Source organism: Palaemon carinicauda, chromosome 4 (genome assembly GCF_036898095.1).
Source record: "Palaemon carinicauda isolate YSFRI2023 chromosome 4, ASM3689809v2, whole genome shotgun sequence".
In the NCBI taxonomy this organism is placed as follows: domain Eukaryota; kingdom Metazoa; phylum Arthropoda; class Malacostraca; order Decapoda; family Palaemonidae; genus Palaemon; species Palaemon carinicauda.
The window spans coordinates 33,604,815-33,628,225 of NC_090728.1; the positions used below are offsets into that span (position 1 = coordinate 33,604,815).

The 23,411-nt window shown below is 40.4% G+C and overlaps 1 protein-coding gene across 1 annotated transcript in view; it reads right to left on the reverse strand.

The window, feature by feature from the left end:
* LOC137639885 (protein NPAT-like) overlaps positions 1–15,439 on the reverse strand; it is an 81,654-nt gene extending 66,215 nt beyond the window's left edge. Inside the window, exon 1 of the mRNA XM_068372148.1 lies at positions 15,349–15,439. Coding sequence (XP_068228249.1) covers positions 15,349–15,391 — 43 coding nt within the window. The 5' untranslated portion in view covers positions 15,392–15,439. The remainder of the gene's footprint in view (positions 1–15,348) is intronic.
* Between the last annotated feature and the right edge of the window lie 7,972 nt (positions 15,440–23,411).

A 23,411-nucleotide genomic window follows, 5' to 3' on the forward strand; every position in this document is an offset into this window, starting at 1 on the left:
TTTGTGGCAGAGAAATCCATAAGAATCTCTTCCAAAGAATTATTACCAACAAGAGTATTGATCTTCTTTCCTTGTTTTCGTAACTGAGAAAATTCACCCAACTCGGGCACTTCCTTGAGTAGAGTTTGAGATGATTTTTCAAAGCCATTCTCCTCTAAATAACCTGTAAAAAAAAAAAATGATATTTTAATTATAAAATAAATTTTTGAATATACTTACCCGGTGAATATATAGCTGCAACTCTGTTGCTCGACAGACAAACTCTACGGAAAAAACTCGCCAGGGATCGCTACACAGGTTGCGGGTGTGCCCAACAGCGCCATCTGTCGACCAGATACCCAGCTCTTATGTAAACAAAGACTCAATTTTCTCCTCGTCCCACTGCGTCTCTATTGGGGAGGAAGGGAGGGTCATTTAATATGTTATTTTTATTAGTAAAATAAATTTTTGAATATACTTACCCGATAATCATGTAGCTGTCAACTCCGTTGCCCGACAGAATTCTATGGAGGGATACGCCAGCTATCACAATACTAGAAGGGGGTGTACTTACCAGCGCCACCTGTGGCCAGGTACTCAAGTACTTCTTGTTGACACCTCCTCAATTATTCCTCGGTCCACTGGTTCTCTATGGGGAGGAAGGGAGGGTCGATTAAATCATGATTATCGGGTAAGTATATTCAAAAATTTATTTTACTAATAAAAATAACATTTTTCAATATTAAACTTACCCGATAATCATGTAGCTGATTCACACCCAGGGGGGTGGGTGAAAACCAGTGTACAAGATTAAAGGATAGCTAAGTATCCCGTATTTCATATAATCAGTTATCCACAATAACAATGAAATAATAAGTACCTGGTAAGGAAGTCGACTTGAACCGTTACTCTGCCTTTAATAAGATCGTCTTCCTTACTGAGCGCAGCGTTCCTCTTGGGAGGCTGAATCAACTCAAAGGTGCTAAAGTATACAGGGCTGCAACCCATACTAAAGGACCTCATCACAACCTTTAACCTCGGCGCTTCTCAAGAAAGAATTGACCACCCGCCAAATCAACAAGGATGTGGAAGGCTTCTTAGCCGACCGTACAACCCATAAAAAGTATTCAAGAGAAAGGTTAAAAGGTTATGGGATTATGGGAATGTAGTGGCTGAGCCCTCGCCTACTACTGCATTCGTTGCTACGAATGGTCCCAGGGTGTAGCAGTACTCGTAAAGAGACTGGACATCTTTGAGATAGAATGATGCGAACACTGACTTGCTTCTCCAATAGGTTGCATCCATAACACTCTGCAGAGAATGGCTCTGTTTGAAGGCCACTGAAGTAGCCACAGCTCCCACTTCATGTGTCCTTACCTTCAGCAAAGCAAGGTCTTCTTCCTTCAGATGAGAATGTGTTTCTCTAATCAGAAGCCTGAATAGTAAGAAACTGAGTTCTTAGAACTTGGAAAAGAAGGTTTCTTGATAGCACACTATAAGGCTTCTGATTGTCCTTGTAAAGGTTAAGACCTTTTTAGATAGTACCTAAGAGCTCTAACTGGGCAAAGTACTCTCTTCAGATCATTCCCCACCAAGTTGGACAGGCTTGGGATCTCGAACGACTTAGGCCAAGGACGTGAAGGAAGCTCGTTTAGCAAAAACCGAGCTGCAAGGAACATGTAGCCGTTTCAGATGTGAAAACAATGATCCTGCTGAAGGCGTGGATCTCACTTACTCTTTTAGCTGTTGTCAAGCACACGAGGAAAAGAGTTTTTAATGTGAGGTCCTAAAAAGAGGCTGATTGGAGAGGTTCAAATCTTGATGACATAAGGAACCTTAGGACCACGTCTAGATTCCAGCCTGGAGTGGACAACCGACGTTCCTTTGAGGTCTCAAAAGACCTAGGGAGGTCTTGTAGATCTTTGTTGGTGGAAAGATCCAAGCCTCTGTGGCGGAAAACCGCTGCCAACATACTTCTGTAACCCTTGATCGTAGGAGCTGAAAGGGATCTTACTTTCCTTAGATATAACAGGAAGTCAGCAATCTGGGTTACAGTGGTACTGGTTGAGGAAACTGCATTGGTCTTGTACCAGCTACGGAAGACTTCCCCTATAGACTGATAGATTCTGAGAGTGGATGTTCTCCTTGCTTTGGCAATCGCTCTGGCTGCCTCCTTCGAAAAGCCCCTAGCTCTTGAGAGTCTTTCGAAAGTCTGAAGGCAGTCAGACGAAGAGCGTGGAGGATTGGGTGTACCTTCTTTACGTGAGGTAGACTTAGAAGGTTCACTCTTAGAGGAAGAGTCCTGGGAATGTCGACCAGCCATTGCAGTACCTCTAAGAACCATTATCTCGCGGGCCAGAGCGGAGCCAACCAACGTCAGCCGTGTCCCTTTGTGAGAGGAGAACTTCTGAAGTACCCTGTTGACAATCTTGAACGGCGGGAATGCATACAGGTCGAGATGGAACCAATCCAGCAGAAAAGCATCCACGTGAACTGCTGCTGGGTCTGGAATCGGAGAACAATACAACAGGAGTCTCTAGGTTATCGAGGTAGTGAACAGATCTATGGTTGGCTGACCCCACAGGGCCCAAAGTCTGCTGCAAACATTCTTGAGAAGGGTCCACTCTGTGGGGATGACCTGACCCTTCTGTCTGAGGTGATCTGCCATGACATTCATACCGCCCTGAATGAACCTCGTTACCAGTTAGCTTTCGATCTTTAGACCAGATGAGTAGGTCCCTTGCGATCTAGAACAACTTCCACGAAAGAGTCCCTCCCTGCTTGAAGATGTAAGCCAGGGCTGTGGTGTTGTCAGAGTCCACCTCCACCACTTTGTTAAGCTGGAGGGACTTGAAGTTTATCAAGGCCAGAATAACCGCCAACAACTCCTTGCAATTGATGTGAAGTGTCCTTTGCTCCTGATTCCATGTTCCCGAGCATTCTTGTCCGTCCAAAGTCGCACCCCAGCCCGTGTCTGATGCGTCCGAGAGGAGACGGCGGTCGTGTTTCTGAACAGCCAAAGGTAGACTTCCTTGAGAAGAAAGCTGTTCTTACACCACGCGAGAGAAGACCTCCTCTCTTCGGAAACAGGAACTGAGACCGTCTCTAGCGTCATGTCCTTTATCCAGTGAGCAGCTAGATGATACTGAAGGGGGGGGAGGTGGAGTCTCCCTAACACGATGAACAGGGCCAGCGATGAAAGTGTCCCTGTTAGACTCATCCACTACCTGACTGAGCATCGGTTCCTTCTCAGCATGCTCTGGATGCATTCTAGGGCTTGGAAGATCCTTGGGGCCGACGGAAAAGTCCGAAAAGCTCGACTCTGAAGATCCATACCCAAGGAGACAATGGTCTGGGATGGGACGAGCTGAGACTCCTCAAAATTGACCAGGAGGCCCAGTTCCTTGGTCAGATCCATAGTCCATTTGAAAATCTCCAGACAGCGACGACTTGTGGGAGCTCTTAAAAGCCAGTCGTCTGACGGAGCCGGACACAAGATCATGGTACTGCTGCACAGTCTGTGAACTGTCAATCATGGGCAAGCGAGGAAGTACAGTGACAACCCGAATCTGTCTAGACTGTCTGGGTCGTACAGACAAACTCCTTATCGGGTTGCTGAGGTTGCCGCACTGCGTCACAAGTCACTTCTGTTGGTTGTTGAACGTCTTCCCCGTGACACATAGACTCCGTAAACAAAAAATCCTCTAACAAGGACTAAGCTTGGACTGCATGTCTTGTAACACAGCTCAAGGTCTATGGGAGCAGGTGTGGTAACAGACGGGATTAGCGACTGAAGTGGAACCATTACCTTCCCTGGAAGCATGTTATGCTTAAATAAAAGTCCATAGGAGGCTATGCAGCTAAAGGCTCCCTCCAAATGACAGAGTCCTCAAGGGAATATCAGAAGGAGGGAGAAAAGAACTTTCTCATCTACAGGGACCATATCCTAGAAAAGCTAAGTTCTCTCAGTGAGGGTTCACTGGTGCAAAAGCAGCAGACTAGAAGGCAACGTTATGAAACTGCTTGACAGTCTAGTGAGTTGGCAACAACCAAAGATGTGTGACTGAGAAGCATGCGGTAAGGTATGCAGAGCATGTTGTATGCAGAGTATGCTGTATGCAGAGCATGCTGTATGTAGAGCATGTTGTATGCAGAGCATGCTGAATGCAGAGCATGCTGTATGCAGAGCATGTTGTATGCAGAGCATGCTGAATGCAGAGCATGCTGTATGCAGAGCATGTTGTATGCAGAGCATGCTGTATGCAGAGCATGCTGTATGTAGAGCATGTTGTATGCAGAGCATGCTGAATGCAGAGCATGCTGTATGCAGAGCATGTAGTATGCAGAGCATGCTGTAAGCAGAGCATGTAAGGTAAGCAGAGCGTGTGCATGGCGTTTAACATTTCTCAGAAATTCCATGACCAGTGCTAGAGTGCTTTATGCATGCTTGCATGGGGTTTTAATATCAACATAATATATACCTTACATTCATAACTCATGATTCATATTTTTGCCATATTTTGCGATATTGTTAAAAATATATTGCCAGGAATACAAATATATTTTTATAAGTAATACAAATAACCTCCATTATCATAAGGTTTGAAAATGGAGGTAAGGTATGCTGAACAGCAGAGTCAGAACGAGCTGGAACAACAATAGTTGTGGTTTCCTCTTCAAGACTCTGTTGAGGGAACACCTGAGGCTCAGTCTGCAAAGGCTGATCAAAGGAAGTAGCAGAAGGTAGGCGCATGGGTGGAGGAGGCTGACTCCTGGCATGAGTGGCTGAACTCAAGGGTTGCGCTTGCTGAGTGGTTGGCGGATGCGCAGTAGCAAGTTCCTGAGGAACGAGTTGAGGTTCCTGCGGTGTGAGCTGAGAGCGAAAAGGTAGTGGCTGCGCAGAACGCAGTAAAAATCTCACAAGTTGAGGCTCCTGAGGCGCAAGGCTAAGGTGTTGAGGTGCTTGCCTTGAGGAGGGTTGAGCTCGCTGCAGCGAGAGCTGAGGAGACTGACTCATGGACGGGAGAGGTTGTTGTACCTCCACCGAGTGTTGCATCACTGGTGGAGCAGCAAGTGGAGGCGGAGGAAGAGAGGTATAATCCTCCTGATCCCATTGTAAAGGTTGCCTTAAGGAAGGCGGAGGCTGAACACCACTGGGAACAGCAAACTCAGAACGTGGCTCAACATCGTACGCCTGGCAGGTGGTACTGCGATCAGGCGGAGCGAGCGCAGGCGGAGGGAGTGTAGGCGGAGGCGGAGGCGCAACACTCTCAGCCCGACACTCACGCATCAAGTCCGAAAGCTGTGCTTGCATGGACTGTAGTAGAGTCCACTTGGGGTCGGCAGAAACTACAGTAGGCTGAGGTAAAGCCTTAACAGTCGAGCTCTGTTGTGGCAGAACCTTACTCCTCTTAGGCGGAGTGCATTCAACTGATGACTGAGGAGAGTCAGAGCTAACCCAATGACTGCATCCGGGTTGTTGAACTCTAACTTCGTACGTCTGGCATAGGTCTGGACTTTACGTTTAAGAGGTCTTGAGACCTGAGACCAGCGTTTTCTCCCCTAAATTTCTTCTGCAGACGAGCAAAATAAGGGCTCAATCGTCTGCGGGTGGGAGTGACGGTCTCGGTAAGACACGCCCACAACCACCGAGGATACTTCTGTGCGCCGATCAAGGCCTGCTGAACCCTTCTGCCCTTCGACATTGCTTCTCCCCTGGGCTTGGGAGCTTGCAAGAGGTCCCGGACTGGGAGGACGACTGGCGCGCACAGAAGTACCCTCACGCACAACACTGACACACTTTGCGCTAATCACTTATCACTTTGATTTTCTGTTTGCACTTATTTCACTGAACTCGAAACTTTAAGTGGTTTGTACCTGAAACACGCAATTCTATCCTTTCTCAAAAATTAGTAATTGCGAAAACAGAATTACAATGTAACAGAAAAATCTAATGAAAGATAAATAATTCAGTGGCTGGAAAGAGACTAAACACTAGATCACTCTAGAAACGTTTACCTTCTTCCCCTAAAGAGACTAGGGAGAAGAGCAAAAACGATAACAACGTTACTCGCTTGAATGAAACGTTTATCCTCCTCTTTCTCCCTCCGTCTCTATCTCTCTCTCTCTCTCTCTCTCTTGACTTAGAACCTGAGAGAAGAGCCCAATCATATATATCGTTAAAACATATTATTGTTAAAGGAAAAAACTGAAATATTTCCCAAAATGAAAAGTTCCTTTATTAGGATTAAAACCATTAAGTTAAGAAAGAATGAACAAAACGCTAGACACGGTTACTCTTACTGCAACGTGAAACCGTGAAAATTCTTTCTCTATCGTAACGATAGAGCGCAAGTTGAACGTTCTGAACGTCAACAACTGCAGAGACAAAACAAAACGTTAGTTCAACTTTGAAAACAGTACGAGACTATCAAAGAAATTCTTTCAAAGACATTAAAATAGCATAATATGTTAACAGGTAAAACCAAAATGACGGGCTCAATGTTAATTAACTTCGGTACCAAGAAAAGACCGCCTACTATTAGGAAGGTCGAATATAAACAAATATAAAAATTAATTTTAATAAGTTTATAATAAAAGGAAGTTAATCGAAGAGGCCTATAAGAGGCGGAGAGATATAAAATAAATCTATAACTTTTGTTAAGCAAAATTAAGAAAGAGAGTCTATACTCTCTTAGACACCAACACTTCCGTCTAAGGGAAGGGTCGGCCATTTAAAGGTGAAAGAGAGTTCATACTCTCTTCGTCACCATAATTAATCAAATTAATTCCAAAAGCTAACTAAGCTAATATAGAAGTTTCCAGTAAAGCGACAGCCGAAATCAAAGAGAAATACTTCACCAAAGTCGTGAAAATACTCCAAGAACATAAGCGTATCCCAGAACGTCTTGCCGGAAGCACGACAGAGGAATAATTGAGGAGGTGTCAACAAGAAGTACTTGAGTACCTGGCCACAGGTGGCGCTGGTAAGTACACCCCCTTCTAGTATTGTGATAGCTGGCGTATCCCTCCATAGAATTCTGTCGGGCAACGGAGTTGACAGCTACATGATTATCGGGTAAGTTTAATATTGAAAATTATATATTCACCGGGTAAGTATATTCAAAAATTTATTTTATAATTAAAATATCATTTTTAAATATTTAACTTAGCCGGTGAATATATAGCTGATTCACACCCAGGATGGTGGGTAGAGACCAGTAATATATGTTTACATTTTATGAGCTAAGAGTTTTTTATTTCATTTTAGAAGTTATCAAAATAACAAAAACAAAATAAATAGGTACCTGGTAAGGAAGTCGACTTGAACAATTACTCTGCCTTTTAAGTACGTCTTCCTTACGGAGCCTCGCGATCCTCTTAGGATGCTGATCGACCCCTAGGAGCTGAAGTATCAAGGGTTGCAACCCATACAACAGGACCTCATCAAACCCCTAATCTAGGCGCTCTCAAGAAATGACTTTGACCACCCGCCAAATCAACCAGGATGCGAAAGGCTTCTTAGCCTTCCGGACAACCCATAAAAAAACAACATTTCAAGAGACAGATTAAAAGGATAAGGAATTAGGGAATTGTAGTGGTTGAGCCCTCACCCACTACTGCACTCGCTGCTACGAATGGTCCCAATGTGTAGCAGTTCTCGTAAAGAGACTGGACATCTTTCAAGTATAATGACGCGAACACTGACTTGCTTCTCCAATAGGTTGCGTCCATTATACTTTGCAGAGATATATTTTGCTTAAAGACCACGGAAGTTGTTACAGCTCTAACTTCGTGCGTCTTCACCTTAAGCAAAGTTCGGTCTTCCTCACTCAGATGTGAATGAGCTTCTCGTATTAACAATCTGATAAAGTCTGATCAAGCATTCTTTGACATAGGCAAGGATGGTTTCTTAACTGAACACCATAAAGCTTCAGATTGGCCTCGTAAAGGTTTAGTACGCTTTAAATAGAACTTAAGAGCTCTAACAGGGCATAAGACTCTTTCTAGTTCATTGCCTACGATCTCCGATAAGCTGGGAATATCGAAAGATTTAGGCCAAGGCCGAGAAGGCAGCTCATTTTTGGCTAGAAAACCAAGTTGCAGCGAACAAGTGGCTTTTTCCGACGAAAATCCGATGTTCTTGCTGAAGGCATGAATCTCACTGACTCTTTTAGCCGAGGCTAAGCATACCAGGAAAAGAGTCTTAAGAGTGAGATCTTTCAGGGAGGCTGATTGTAACGGCTCAAACCTGTCTGACATGAGGAATCTTAGTACCACGTCTAAATTCCATCCAGGGGTAGCCAAACGACGCTCCTTGGTGGTCTCAAAAGACTTAAGGAGGTCTTGCAGATCTTTATGTTTGGAAAGATCTAAGCCTCTATGCCGGAAGACCGATGCCAACATGCTTCTGTAGCCCTTGATAGTGGGAGCTGAAAGGGATCGTCCTTTTCTCAGGTATAAGAGAAAATCAGCTATTTGAGCTACAGAGGTACTGGTCGAGGATACAGAAACTGACTTGCACCAGTCTCGGAAGACTTCCCACTTCGATTGGTAGACTCTAATGGAAGACGCTCTCCTTGCTCTAGCAATCGCACTGGCTGCTTCCTTCGAAAAGCCTCTAGCTCTCGAGAGTCTTTCGATAGTCTGAAGGCAGTCAGACGAAGAGCGTGGAGGCTTTGGAGTACCTTCTTTACGTGTGGCTGACGTAGAAGGTCTACCCTTAGAGGAAGACTTCTGGGAACGTCTACTAACCATCGAAGTATCTCGGTGAACCATTCTCTCGCGGGCCAGAGGGAAGCAACTAACGTCAACCTTGTCCCTTCGTGAGAGGCGAACTTCTGCAGTACCTTGTTGACAATCTTGAACGGTGGGAATGCGTAGAGATCCAGATGTGACCAATCTAGGAGGAAAGCATCTATATGTATTGCTGCTGGGTCCGGGACTGGAGAGCAATAGATTGGAAGCCTCTTGGTCAGCGAGGTTGCAAAGAGATCTATGGATGGTTTACCCCAAGTGGCCCAAAGTCTCTTGCACACATCCTTGTGGAGGGTCCATTCGGTTGGAATTACTTGCCCTTTCCGACTGAGACAATCTGCTATGACGTTCAAGTCGCCTTGGATGAACCTCGTTACTAGGGAGATGTCTTGACCTTTTGACCAGATGAGCAGGTCCCTTGCGATCTCGTACAACGTCAGTGAGTGGGTACCTCCTTGTTTGGAGATGTACGCCAAGGCCGTGGTGTTGTCCGAGTTAACTTCCACCACTTTGCCTCGAAGGAGAGACTTGAAGCTTTTCAAGGCCAGATGTACTGCCAACAGCTCCTTGCAGTTGATATGCATGCTCCTCTGACTCGAGTTCCACAGTCCTGAGCATTCCCGACCGTCTAGTGTCGCGCCCCAGCCCACGTCCGATGCGTCCGAGAAGAGAACGTGGTTGGGAGTCTGAACAGCCAGGGGAAGACCCTCTCTTAGGTTGATATTGTCCTTCCACCAAGTCAGACAAGACTTTATCTTTTCGGAAACCGGGATCGAGACCGCTTCTAGCGTCTTGTCCTTTTTCCAGTGAAAAGCTAGATGGTATTGAAGAGGACGGAGGTGTAGTCTTCCTAGTGACACAAATTGTTCCACGGATGACAGCGTCCCTACCAGACTCATCCACTGCCTGACTGAGCAGCGTTCCTTCTTCAGCATCTTCTGGATGGATAGCAGGGCTTGATCTATTCTGGGGGCTGATCGTCTTGTTGTTCAGCAACATCCTCATCAGAGGGTTCCTCATCCGAAAACTGATGAGGAAACGGCAACGGAGTGGGCAACGTCTGGCTCGCTGAGTCCGGTCGCACTGGTGCATGCGTGACGGAGCCGGACGCAACATCATGGAACTGCTGCACAGTCTGTGAACTGTCAACAACCATGGGTGCGCGAGGAAGCACAGCGTCAACCCGAGACTGTCTAGACCGTCTGGGTTGTGCAGTCAACACCCTACCGGGTTGCTGAGGTTGACGCACTGCGTCAAAACAAGTCACCTCAGCTGGTTGTTGAACGTCCTGAACGTCAACAACCACCTCCGAGCGTCGCTTAACGTCAACGTGCGGCTGGCAACCCACACTGGGTCGCATCGGTGGAGGAACCACCTCAACTGGCAGACGCGAGAAGGTTACCTCAGCGTCAACAGGGCGCACAACCGACCGGTTGGAAGGTTGTTGGCCAGAAGGTTCGGCAGCAACCTTCTTCGCATTAAAGTCCTCTATCAAGGACGCAAGCTTGGACTGCATGTCTTGCAGCAAAGCCCATTTAGGGTCTACGGGAGCAGGTGCAGCAACAGACGGGGTTAGCGACTGAGGCGGTACCGCTTTCCATCCCTGAAAGCCTTGTTTATGCATGACATAATTGTACAGCAAAACTTCAAAGGCTCGAAAACAGCTGTGAAGTTGACCTGTAAAAAACTTGGAGCGTCTCCTGGCCAGGCGCCAGGGAGAGTCTACGAGATTTGAGAAGTCTATCTGGGCAGAGGCATGAACTCCAAAGCCGAGAACTTCTCTCGTGTCATATCAGACTCTCGCTCTATAAGCCAGTTTAAAAGAAGGGAAAGCAAAGGCTGTATCCCCCAAACTCCTCCTGGTGATAAACCAGTCGCCTAGCCAACGTAAAGCTCTCTAGGAGAGCGAGAGAGCACTAGCTTAAAAACAACGGCTTCGAAGTAGCTAGGCCTAGTGTAAGCTCTGACGTTTAGGCGAACGAGGAGCAGCAGTTACAAAAAGATCCGGACAAAGATCCTTAAAAAAAATCATCATGATTTAATTAAAAGTCCATAGGGGGCTAAGCAGCTTTAGGCTCCTCTCCATCTGACAGAGTCCTCAAGGGAATATCAGTAGGAGGGGGAACAGCAACTTCCTCATCTACAGGAACCTTGTCCGATAAAAGCTGAGTCTCAAGCAAGGGAGAGACCTACCGTGGTGGCAATGCTTTACAAGCAGAGTCCACACTCACAGGTGCATTAGTAGCGGACCAGAACGCAACGTCATGTAACTGCTTGACAGTCTGTGAACTGTCAACAACTGAACTGTCAACCACAACAGGTGCGTGAGGACGCACAGCGTCCACTCGAGACTGCTTTGACTGCCTAGACTGATCAGTCAAAATGACTCTAGAATGCGGAGGTTGACGCACAGCGTCAAAACAAGTCAACTCCAATTGTTAGCGAACGTCTTGAACGTCAACAGGAGCATCAGCAAGTGGCCTAACGTCCAAATGCGGCTGAAAATCCACACGAGACCGCATCGAGTGTGGTTCTAAACAACCTGACTGACGTGACTTAGCTACGCCAACGTCAACAGGAAGCACAAAGGAACGTTAGGTTGGCTGAAAGCCAGGATATCGATGAGATAAACGGCTAGACTCAACGGACTAATCGGCAGAATAGTCTTCCATAAGGGAGGCAAGCATATTCTGCATGTCTTGCCATACAACCCATTAAGGATCAACGGAAATGGTTGTGGTAAGAGACGAGGGTAACGTCTGTGACCGCAACACTTTGCCAACAAAAAAGACTCTCGGAGTCTGTTACGCTTTTGTTAGGCGGCGAGCAGTTATCCGATGACTGCATAGGGTCAGAGCTGTCCTAATGGCTGTAACCAGGACGCTGGACCTGTCCTGAAAGGACTGACTTTCGCTTAAGGGCTTCGAAACCTTGTGACAGGTTTCTTATGCGAAAAGCCTTCGGATGACGAGGAGAAAAAACGTCTCTCTCGTCTTATGGTAGGGGAGATCTTGGTAAGATACACCCGATACCATAGAGGGAAACGTCTGTTCGTTGATCAAGGCCTCTCGAACCCATAAGTCGTTCGACATTACTTCTCCCCTGGGCTTGGGAGCTTGCAAGAGGTCCCGGACTAGGTGAACGACAGGCACGAACAGACGAACCCTCGGACGCAACACTGTAACACTTTGCGCATATCACTTTATCACTTCGATTTTCTGTTTTGCACTTATTTCACTGAAATCGAAACTTTTACTGATTTCTACTTGAAACACGCAATTCTACCCTTCATTAAAAGGTAGTAATTGCGAAATCAGTCGTATAATGCAAGCTCATTAATACCAGCAAAAAACAGAAAACATATTTTAAGATAAAAATTCAGTGGCTGGGAAAGAGACTAAACACTAGTTCATATAAACTACGTTTTCAATCTCTCACCGCACATAGCCTGGGGACGAGAATAAAAAACTAAAAACGTTTTATCCTTCCTCCCCGTACAGAGACTAGGGACGAGAGTAACTCGAGAACAACGTTACCCGCTTGAACGGAACGTTTTCTCTCCTCTCTCTCCCTCCGTCTCTATCTCTCTCTCTCTTTCTCTCTTGATTTCGCACCTAAGAGAAGAGCCCAATTATATTTCGTCAAAAAAACATGTTATTTGACTAAAGGAAAAAACTGAAAGGTTTTTCAAATAAAAAGTTCCTTTAAAATAGAATTTAAAACATTTAAGCTAAGAAAGAATGAACAAAACGTCAGAATCGATTTACTCTTACTGCAAAGTGAAACCGTGATACACTCTCTCTCTATCGTAACGATAGAGCGCATGTTGAACGTCCTGAACGTCAACAACTGCGTAGCATAAATAAACTAAACGTTAGTTCATCTTTGAAAACAGTACGAAGACTATCAAAGAAATTCTTTCATAAAAAATTACATTTAAAAAGTTTTAAATCCTTAGCTCTTTAAAAGCTATTTACGATATAAAGGGCTCAACGTTGATTAACTTCGGTTTCCAAGTTAGGACCGCCTACTCTCAGGAAAGGTCGCATATAAACAAAACATTAAAATTTATTTTTATATGTTTATAATAAATGGAAAGTTAATCGAAGAGGCCTAATAAAGGCGGAGAGATATAAAATATATAGAGGAAAATCTATAAATAATTTATAACGTGATAAGATAATTACTAAAAGCCTAAACACACTTCCGTCTAAGGGAAGGGTCGGCCATTTAAAAGTGAAAGAAAGTCCATACTCTCTTTGTCACCATAAATAAATCTATCCAAAACGAGTTCAAGATTTAAGATGAAGATAAAACACCTGCATTGCGAAAGCTCAAAACCAGAATATAGTACTTCACCAATATGATGTGAAAAACTCCAGTTTAGCAACAGCGAGTAAAGTACGTCTTGTCGACACGTCGACAGAGAGAAAATTGAGTCTTTGTTTACATAAGAGCTGGGTATCTGGTCGACAGATGGCGCTGTTGGGCACACCCGCAACCTGTGTAGCGATCGCTGGCGAGTTTTTTCCGTAGAGTTTGTCTGTCGAGCAACAGAGTTGCAGCTATATATTCACCGGCTAAGTTAAATATTTAAAAAAAACATTATTTTTCCACAAATACCAAGCTAACCATAATTGTAAAGTATGTGATAAATAATGACAAAATTTTAACCCTTTAACCCCCAGGCTATTTGGAAATTTCCAACCCTTAACACCCAGGGGGTTTATTTTATTCCCAGAACATTTTGCAGTATATTTTTTTTAAATTGCTCTAACAGCCTTAATTTTTGTCATAGAGAGGTCAAGTTGGTCTTATTATTTTGGAAAATGCCTGAATTTTTTCAAAAATTTATCAAAAATGTGAAAAATAAAAATTTTTATAGCATTTTTTTGCAAGGACGTACCGGTACGTCCATGGGGGTAAAGGGATGGCTTTTGTGAAACGTACCAGTACGTCCTTTGGGGGTAAAAGGGTTGAAAGTAATTTGTATTTTTCCTAACTATACAAACCCAAGTCCTTCACATAGGAGAACGATAACAGCAAAGCTGGGAAAACGTCAATTAAAAACTTTTAACGAGATGTTAATAACCAACAATGTTCTAATATTGTACTATGCTATAATAAAACAGTTTCAATTCAGCTTTCTATGGTTATGGTGAGTAAATAAAGAGAATCCAGGCCAACATCCTACATTAGGTTAAGTGGGTGTAGTTAACCCTTTTACCCCCAAGCTATTTGGAAATTTCCAACCCTTAACCCCCAGGGGGTTATTTTTTTCCCAGCATATTTGGCAGTATATTTTTTTTTAAATTGCTCTAAAAGCCTTAATTTTTGTCATAGAGAGGTCAGGTTGGTCTCATTCTCTTGGAAAATGCCTTAATTTTCTCAAAAAATTATCAAAAATATGAAAAAAAAAAAAAAAATTTTATAGCATTTTTTTGCAAGGACGTACAGGTACTGTACGTTCATGGGGGTAAAGGGATGGCTTTTGTGAAACGTACCAGTACGTCCTTTGGGGGTTAAAGGGTTAAGTTGGACACCATTCCTGTATCTTACTAGTTGTTTCCCTAACCAAAAATCCTAAATTTCTACAGTTGTTTTCAAGGGAGTCCTTTATCTCTGTCACTAATCCTTTTTCATAGTAACCAAGGTCAGATTCATTAAAACAAAAACAAAAACACACTAATAATTTATATAAATAAATGTTATTTTGATGTTCCAATTACGGCAGTGGTCTTAATTGTAAATTTCCAAATTTCATGCTTGTCAAAGTTCCAGTTAAGAGCAGCTCTTCTCCCGACATGCACCGCTCGGTAAGTCCTTTGGGATCATTGCATGTTTTTAACTGTTAAAAATGTGAAAATACTAATAATGAATATTTCAAGGTAAAATCATTGTTACGGACATGAAAACATCTCGAACAGAAAATATATGTTTTTCTATAGTTAATAACGGAATTTAACCAAATTTAGCCTTCATTTCAACAGCTAACAAAGAGAACTACCAGTTCGACTACTTAGTTCCCTACTACACATTCATAAGAACCGGTATAATTATAATGAAGTCAAATTCTGTGAAATTAGGAAAAAGCTTTTCGCAGCCTTTGCATATCAGAGGACAGTTGCTCACGTGTTCATTAAAAATGGACATCAACTACCCTAAACTGTCCACCATAACCTACAAGCCGTGAACCTAGCTAACGGGGGGGTTGGCTAACGACCCCCTGACACTGCCGTAATCAAAGTTAGCCATAATAATACATATAGGTGGCCACTATCATACATACATCCCAAAAGCTGTTTTTGATTAGTTAAGCTTTCCCCGTCCGTAACTATAATAAAGCCCATCTGTCAAGACAAATCGGGAGCCGCTTTGGCCGACATATCTCATTAGTTCCATTACAACAATGAAGCAAATCAGTACCAGTCCATAATAATATCTATACCAAATGTATCACGGGATATGAAGCGTGTCTAAATTTATGATTCCTTTCCACCTTGGACGTTTGCCTGGCCTTTAAAGACTAAAAGGACCTCCAAAAGGTGGGTCTATTAAAAGAACGCCATTACCTATCGGCACTATATAAACATACATACACAAATGACTTACCTAGAATTAGACGAGCTAATTCTGATGGTAAAAAGGAAGACATAATTTAGAAAGACGGTCCCAAGAGAAAAAATATATCCAACGATGTCATTATAATTTTCATTTGTTTACATTCGCTCACATCCCGCGCTGTGCCGTCTTGAAAAATAACCTGTTCATTGTCTTTTAAAAATGAGTTTTGTACTTTAAAATTATACATTTCATGTCAAAAATATTTTATCTTAAGATTCTAATGATAAAAAAATATTTTTGTACTTCTCATAAGAAATAAAAGCTTTAAAGATAAGACTGTCCTTATCTTACAACAAAATGAATATTGCTGGAACTCGCGCGAATTATTTGAAATCACCACAGGAGACTATTTGAAGCTAAATATAAGAAAAAGTTAGATATAAAAGTCAGAACCAGATGATTTGGTAGTGGTAATGTGGGGAAAGGCTTAAACAAATAAAGAGAGATGGGAAATGAGTACAGGAGCACATGTATAACTATTTCAGCATTAATATTATTTTCAGAGCAAAAACCTGTATATTATATTAGAATTCATATTTGTGAATAAATATCAATATTGAAATAGAACTTACTATTTTCTTTTAAATTTAGAAGGTTATATAACAATATTCTATACACATTTTGTAAAGAATGTAGAAAGTATATAACCATTCATGATACCATATGGAGGGACAGAAAAGAAATATGAGGAAAATTTATGTCCAATTACTTTTAGATTAAAAAAAAAACATATTTTATACTGAATTTGGGTTATAAAAACACAACTGATTAAAAGAAAAAAATATCCGAAACTAGATATAAATAATATGCAAGCACGTGAGGTGCCGTTGCAGAGAACACGTCTCAAGCCAAAAACCTGGTGTCATTGAAATTATTAGCTATTTTGGTTTTGTACATATCATACCAACTGATTTCATGTTAGAATTGGATAAAAGTAAAGATTAAGAATTTTATCAATAATGTTGTTCATGGTGCAAGTAAAAAAAATATAATTACTGTGATAAGACGCTTAGAAGTGAATGTATTATTTTTGGAAATGAAAAAGATATAAAAAGAATCGAATGCTTCTAAAGAATTGAAATAGGTCAATCGATCATTGACCTAAAGAAATCCGTCAGAAATCTTGGAGTAATCATGAATGATAGACTGACAATGAATTAACATATAAATAAAATGGTAAGAAATTGTAACTATCACGTTAAAAACATAGCATTTATTAGTAAATACTTAAATGAAAAATCTATGGCCATACTCATTAATCACTACATATTTTCATGAATTGATTACTGCAACTCACTGTTCTATGGCTTACCAAATTATCAGCTGAAGAAAATTCAGAGAGTACAAAACAGAGCCGCTAGCTTAATAAAAGGACTACACAATAGGGATAGAATTACCCCTGCACTAATTAAATTACACTGGCTGCCGGTAAAGACGAGAATTGAATACAAGCTAGTCTTACTAACGTTCAAGATACTGAACCAAAATATCTAAAAGAATGCCTGAACAAACTAGAACTAGAAACAAATGTTACCATAAGACACATGAGTGACAAACATAGACTATCTGACCCAAGAACAAATAGTAAATTTGATGAAAGGGCTTTTAGCTACTGTGCGTGTCGGGAATTTCGACCCGATCAATCGAAATTCCCGCCATTTGACTCCACCTACGACTACGTCAAATTGGAGGGAGAGGAGAAACTCGCGGGCGAATGAATGTAGTTCCAGACGTGAACGTTTAGAGCCAAAAAGGGAAACCACCTGGTAGGAAGGCGCTGAGACTAATAAAATCAATTGCTGGTAATTTAAGATTAGGAAAAATAAAGTCATTCTGTTGTAATATGATGAAAAAATCAAATCTAGAAATTTAGGCTCAGGACAAATTGCGCCAAAAAGGTGAGGTCGGAGGTTGCAAGGATAGCTCGTCCTCTTTGATCCAACGTCCCCGACCAAAGTAAGTCCCCTCTAATTGTTATCTCTCCTCTCTACCTTGTGTACCAGGTTGGTTGTAGTAGAAGTTTGTGTGCAAGAAGTTTAGTTTTTATATCGCAGTTTAGTGTAGAGATCCTTGTGATTGGGGATCTGAATCCTGAGTTAAATAAGAATAGGGATATTTGGTGTGTGATTCGTTGTGTATTGAATTCGAATTGGCACTATTTTCAGTTTGTTAATGAGTCCGGTGTGGACTTTGTGCTTGAAGAGCACATGCTATATTACCTAGGGTCAGTCTTGTTTTTTCAGTAAGTCTTGTGAATGCTTAAGAATGTTTGTCTTTATCAGAGTTTATTTTTGTAATAAAATTGTAAATTTTATCGCCGTATTTTAGTTAAATCCTGGAAAGTTTTGGGAAACTTTGCCTCTTCAAGGCCTTGCGATCCGCCCAGTACATCGGGCAGATTTAATTAACTGGTGAAAATCACAACAGTGCGCCTAGACATTATAATAAACTGCCAACTGAAATGATGGCCCTAAAGGGAGCAATTGAATTTAAGAAGAAACTAAAGACATTACTTTTCACAAGATCATATGATTTGGAAGATGCTACAATCAAGGAATTGTATAAGTTATAATGAAAATGTTTCGTTAGATGATTGATATGGACCCGCCCGAGAAGTAGTTCACTCGACTTCAGTGGAGGGTTGGATTTAAACCCCAAAACAAGTAAACAAGTAAAAACAAGTAGAAGCTTTGCACCTATCTATTATGAAATAGTGTGAAGAATTTTCTTCACTCTTCTTCTTTCAATCGTATTTTTAGCTCTCTTCTACTAATACTATAGCTACCCCTTAAACGTTCTCTCCTACATTCAATTTTCTTTAACGAAACATAGGGAGGACTAACCTAAACTTGTTGACAGTGGCGCACGCCATGCTCATGACGTCATAGCGTAGATACGCCACAGAGGGCCTTAGTGTAACCACGGCGTATGTTGGTTCTTTCCCTAAGCTACGTGGGTCGAGATTAAATTCATAAACTGAAATCTAAATATAAATTTCAATACTGCTGAATTAATGCATCTTATATTTCTCAATACCAATTAAGGTTTGTTAATTTTAAGATGTATGCCCATCGTACCAGTCCATTGCTAATTAATCATTTAAAATATTATTTTTAGCAAGCCAGAATAGGTAGGATTGTTGTATATATAACCTCCCTCAGAGCAGCAAGATTTATCTGAGTATTTAGTACAAAATCCTGCCTCCTCTGCACTCCTTGCAACAATATATTGCCCTGTCCTGAAGTCCCGATATGGCAACCCCAATGGATTACCGTGCGCATCAAGCTCCTCACCTGTCTGGAAAGGTGAAGCAAGGTGATCTCTTCGACCTCAGTGTCGAGCCCCATTCATGAAGAAGCTGCCCTAGCCTGCTGACCTGCCTGGTCATTGAACCCGTGCACTTCTGGCTCACCCCCCGCACTCTCTCTCCCAAAACTCGACTCACTAAAGGTTGCTGCCGGTCGGAGAGATTGAGAAGAAGAGGACCCTGGGATACCATAGTTGTAGCCAACGAGGATTCTTGGGGTGAGCCAGGCAAGAGTGCAACGTGCCAATTAGTGCAACGTCCAGGTCAACAGCTATCACGGGCATAGGACTAATCTCAAAGGAGTGCAAGTACTACAACAATGGCCATTTAGTTTTCCCCCATTTTTTCTTAGCTTAGACTAATTTTAACTTTATAGGGAACCTGGCTAATTACACTATTCGGACTGTGTGCGGTGGGATTGTGTGTATATATTTTTCTATACAATTTTTTGCCTTTTGAGACTAACACAGTCTCTGGGTCACATGGGCCACGTGTCCGACCCCATTTTGAATTTTGATTGTTGCAGACCACGTGTCTAACCCATCATTTTCATTATTTGAGTTGCATTTCTTTTGATACCATTTTTTGTGTTGTTAAGATGTCCGTTTTGTTTTAATGTAGATTTGTGAATAAATCAATATTAGGTTAATTAAACCTCCTTAGTATTTTTGCTCCCTCATTTATTTTAATGTGTGAAATGAATAGTTGATCACGGGACAAAGTACTCAATATAAGAGAAAACCTAAGTAAGTCTATAGGTGGTAACAGCGAGAAACTTTGCATTAATATATTTGCTTCGAAGGTAAAGATCCTTATCTTTAAACTTTTAAACTACTTTACATCACTGCTCCCATTTTGGATTTTGTCTTAATTACTTTAACGTAAAATAACTGTCCAGTATCTCATTGGGGTAGCTGGGACGGAGCCGGAACAGAGCCTGAGAATGAGATGACTATAGACCTGACAAAGCTAGAGTAGGCCATAAATTATTGATATTTCTGCGTGTGGAGTTCTCCGGCCTCTGGACAGTAAATTTGCCTTTTGTATTTAAGAGTGATGGTTTGTGAATTGTGACAGTAAAGTATTAGCAGGGTGTTTGTGCCCCGAGAGTAAGTGCTCATATCCTCCCCTGTTGAACTTTATGTAACTGTTATAAGGAGACTTTCCCGGACTAAGTTCCCACTCAGAACATAACCATCAAAAAATTCTCCACAAATAGAGTACCCGCAAACTTATTATGCGGAGTGAGCAGTTAGGAACCAGGTCGCTTGCAATTCAGTAGAAACATACATTATTATTATTATTATTATTATTATTATTATTATTATTATTATTATTATTAATTGCTAAGCTACAACTCTAGTTGGAAAAGCAGGATGCTATAGGCCCAGTGGCTCCAACAGGGAAAATAGCATAGTGAGGGAAGGAAACAAGGAAAAATAAAATGTTTTAAGAACAGTAACATCATTAGAATAAATATCTCCTATACAAACTATAAAAACTTTAACAAAACAAGAGGGTGAGAAATAAGATAGAATAGTGTGTCCGAGAACATTAACCCAAGAGACAATGGAAGGCCACGGTACAGAGGATATGGCACTACCCAAGACTAGAGAATAATGGTTTGATTTTGGAGTGTCCTTCTGGAAGATCTGCTTACCATAGCTAAAGAGTCTCTTCTACCCTCACCAAGAGGAAAGTGGCAACTGAACAATTACAGCGAAGTAACGGTAATAACCCTTTGGGTGAAGAAGAATTGTTCGGTAATCTGTGTTGTCACGTGTATGAGGACAGAGGTAAATGGATAATGGACCGTAACCGGAGAGAAGGATCCAATGTAGTACTGTCTGGCTAGTCAAAGGATGGGAGTAAACATGAATGCATTTTCTACTGGGGAATTGGTTAATGAGAGGAGCTAGGAATCCCAGTCTTAAAAATGCACAGTCACTTGGAAACGTTGACTGTGCTATTACATCGATGAAAAATGATTTACAATCAAAGAAGAGAAAATAAAAAAGGTGAAGGAGAACTGTCTGAAATATAATGAGAGACTAGAATGTTTCTTAGGTGTACTAGCAGAACAAAAACGATCGTTTGGGAACCAGTGTTCTGTGATCGTGGATCTGAAGGTTTTCAACAAAATGTAATTAACATAAGGCAAAGAAGAAGAATCGTTAAATGAAAGATCCCCCAACGTAGAAAGAACAGAGATAGTAGAGGGTGATAATACAATAGTTCACAATGAACAAAGTAATGGAAAAGGAATCAAAGAAGAAAAAAAAGAATGAACAGAACAAGACTCGCCCAGAATTATTGAAACAAGGTCCCAAAAATATGTACAGTATGTATGTATGTATGTATGTATGTATTATTATTATTATTATTATTATTATTATGTCGTCTTTATGAAAGAATCTCCTTTTGTTCTCAGATTCTTTTACTATTATTATTATTATTATCATTATTATTATTATTATTATTATTATTATTATTATTATTATTAGCTCAGCTAAGCTATGAGATAATATATATATATATATATATATACACACACACACACACACACATATATATATATATATATATATATATATATATGTGTGTGTGTGTGTGTGTATATTCATGTATTTATGTACATATATATGTAGGCCTATATATATAAATATATATACATATATATGAATAAACTACACGCACACACACACACACACACACATATATATATATATATATATATATATATATATATATATATATATATATATATAGATAGATAGATATATATATATATATATAAACTACATATATATATATACATATGATATATATATATATATATATATATATATATATATATATATATATATATAAACTACATATATGTATATACATATGATATATATATATATATATATATATATATATATATATATATATATATATGTGTGTGTGTGTGTGTGTGCGTGTGTGTGTGTGTGTGTATGCAGAAGAACCACAGGGAAAATGAAAATACGAAATATACGATTAAGTCCTGACTAGTTTCGTGATACTTATTCAGAGGACTGATCAGTCCTTTGAAGAAGTATCACGAAACTAGTCAGGACTTAATCGTATATTTCGTATTTTTATTTTCTCTGTGGTTCTTCTGCATCTGAGCATCACGTTTTCCTGTGATTTTTACGCATATATATATATATATATATATATATATATATATATATATATATATATATATATATATATATATATATATATATATTGATAATATATATATTAAGTTTATATTTTATGGAACTTTCTTGTGAGCATTTGAAGAGACTTTCTCCAGATAACTGCTAAAGTGAGACTTGCTACTATACAAGAACACATTACTATACAGTCGTAACCATTCTACATTACCATCATTATAATATTTAGCATATAATATAAATATATGAAATCTGACTTGAAATAATCATATGAAGGAACGTGATAGGCATTGTCTGTTGGCCTCTACGTGGTGGTGATTTGTCTGCTACGGTTAATGTACTTATTTCTCTTAAAGTCATTGTAGGATTACATTTTCCGTTTATCCCCATTAATCCGAGAGTCCAAGTGTCTCCTGGAAGGAAAATACTAAATGGATTTTTAGATCTTTCTTGAGATTACCTCATGCTGAAGCACTAGTGCACTTTTAATTAGGCGTCCTTGTTTTCGCTTTAATTTATAGAAATTTGAAAACCATTGTGTTTATATAGGCAAAGAGATATACATAAGTTAATAGAATCATCAGTAGCTACTTAATTTATCCTCTATCTATATTTTACACCTTCATTTTTTCCTATGAAGAGAATTCATAAAACTTATTCAGAGTATTCAATTCCATAGGCCGCATCTTGTGAGATATGATTATTAAAAGTTTCGTTAGTCCTACACCGAGGTCATTTCTTGCTTTTTTTTTTCCTCACACCTAGTCAACCTGGTTTATCTTCCAAAGTTCTCCTCCCACTGACACCTGTACAGGTTTATCTTTTGACTTTACTATAGAACTGACTCTACAACATAATTTGAGAAAAAAGGATAAAAGTAGCCTGGTGAGGAAAGAAATTTAAAAAAAGCAACTTTAAATTTAGTAATGAACAATTAAAACAACATGCTTTCAGAGCATTAACAACATTAAAATGGAAACATTCTGTGCTTGTTTGCATGGAGAAAATCATCGATAGAGAAGAGAGTAAATTATTACATTAAGTGAAATTAATAACAAACTGTAGGTCATAAAGTGCTGCATACATGTGTGATTTTTTTTTTCTAAGAAAATTTATACTATCAGAAGAAAAAATTCTGAGTAAATTTTCAATTATCTATAACGATTTGATCTTGGGAGACGCATCTTGTGGGATAGGTCGGATTAAACGCTTCGCTAATCATAGACAGAGATTACTCCTCCAAAATTCTTTACTATCTCCTCCCACCAACGGCACCTGTGTAGGAATATAGAAAAGAAAGGAATGAAGTAATTGAGCTTCCATAACCATACGACGAAGACCTAAAGAAGATAGTAGGATTATTTTTATTTAGTGAAACAAATATAGAAAAGAAAAAAGAAGTTTTAAACCTAATGTGGAAGAAAAGACAAAGCAGTACAAGAAGATAAACATTAGAGGCGCCGTTGTAAAGGCTATTCCTCACCCCAGAACCTGAACCTGAAGTGCTCTCATTAATCTTTTGACTTTACTGTGGGAGACTGCATTGTTTGGGAAAA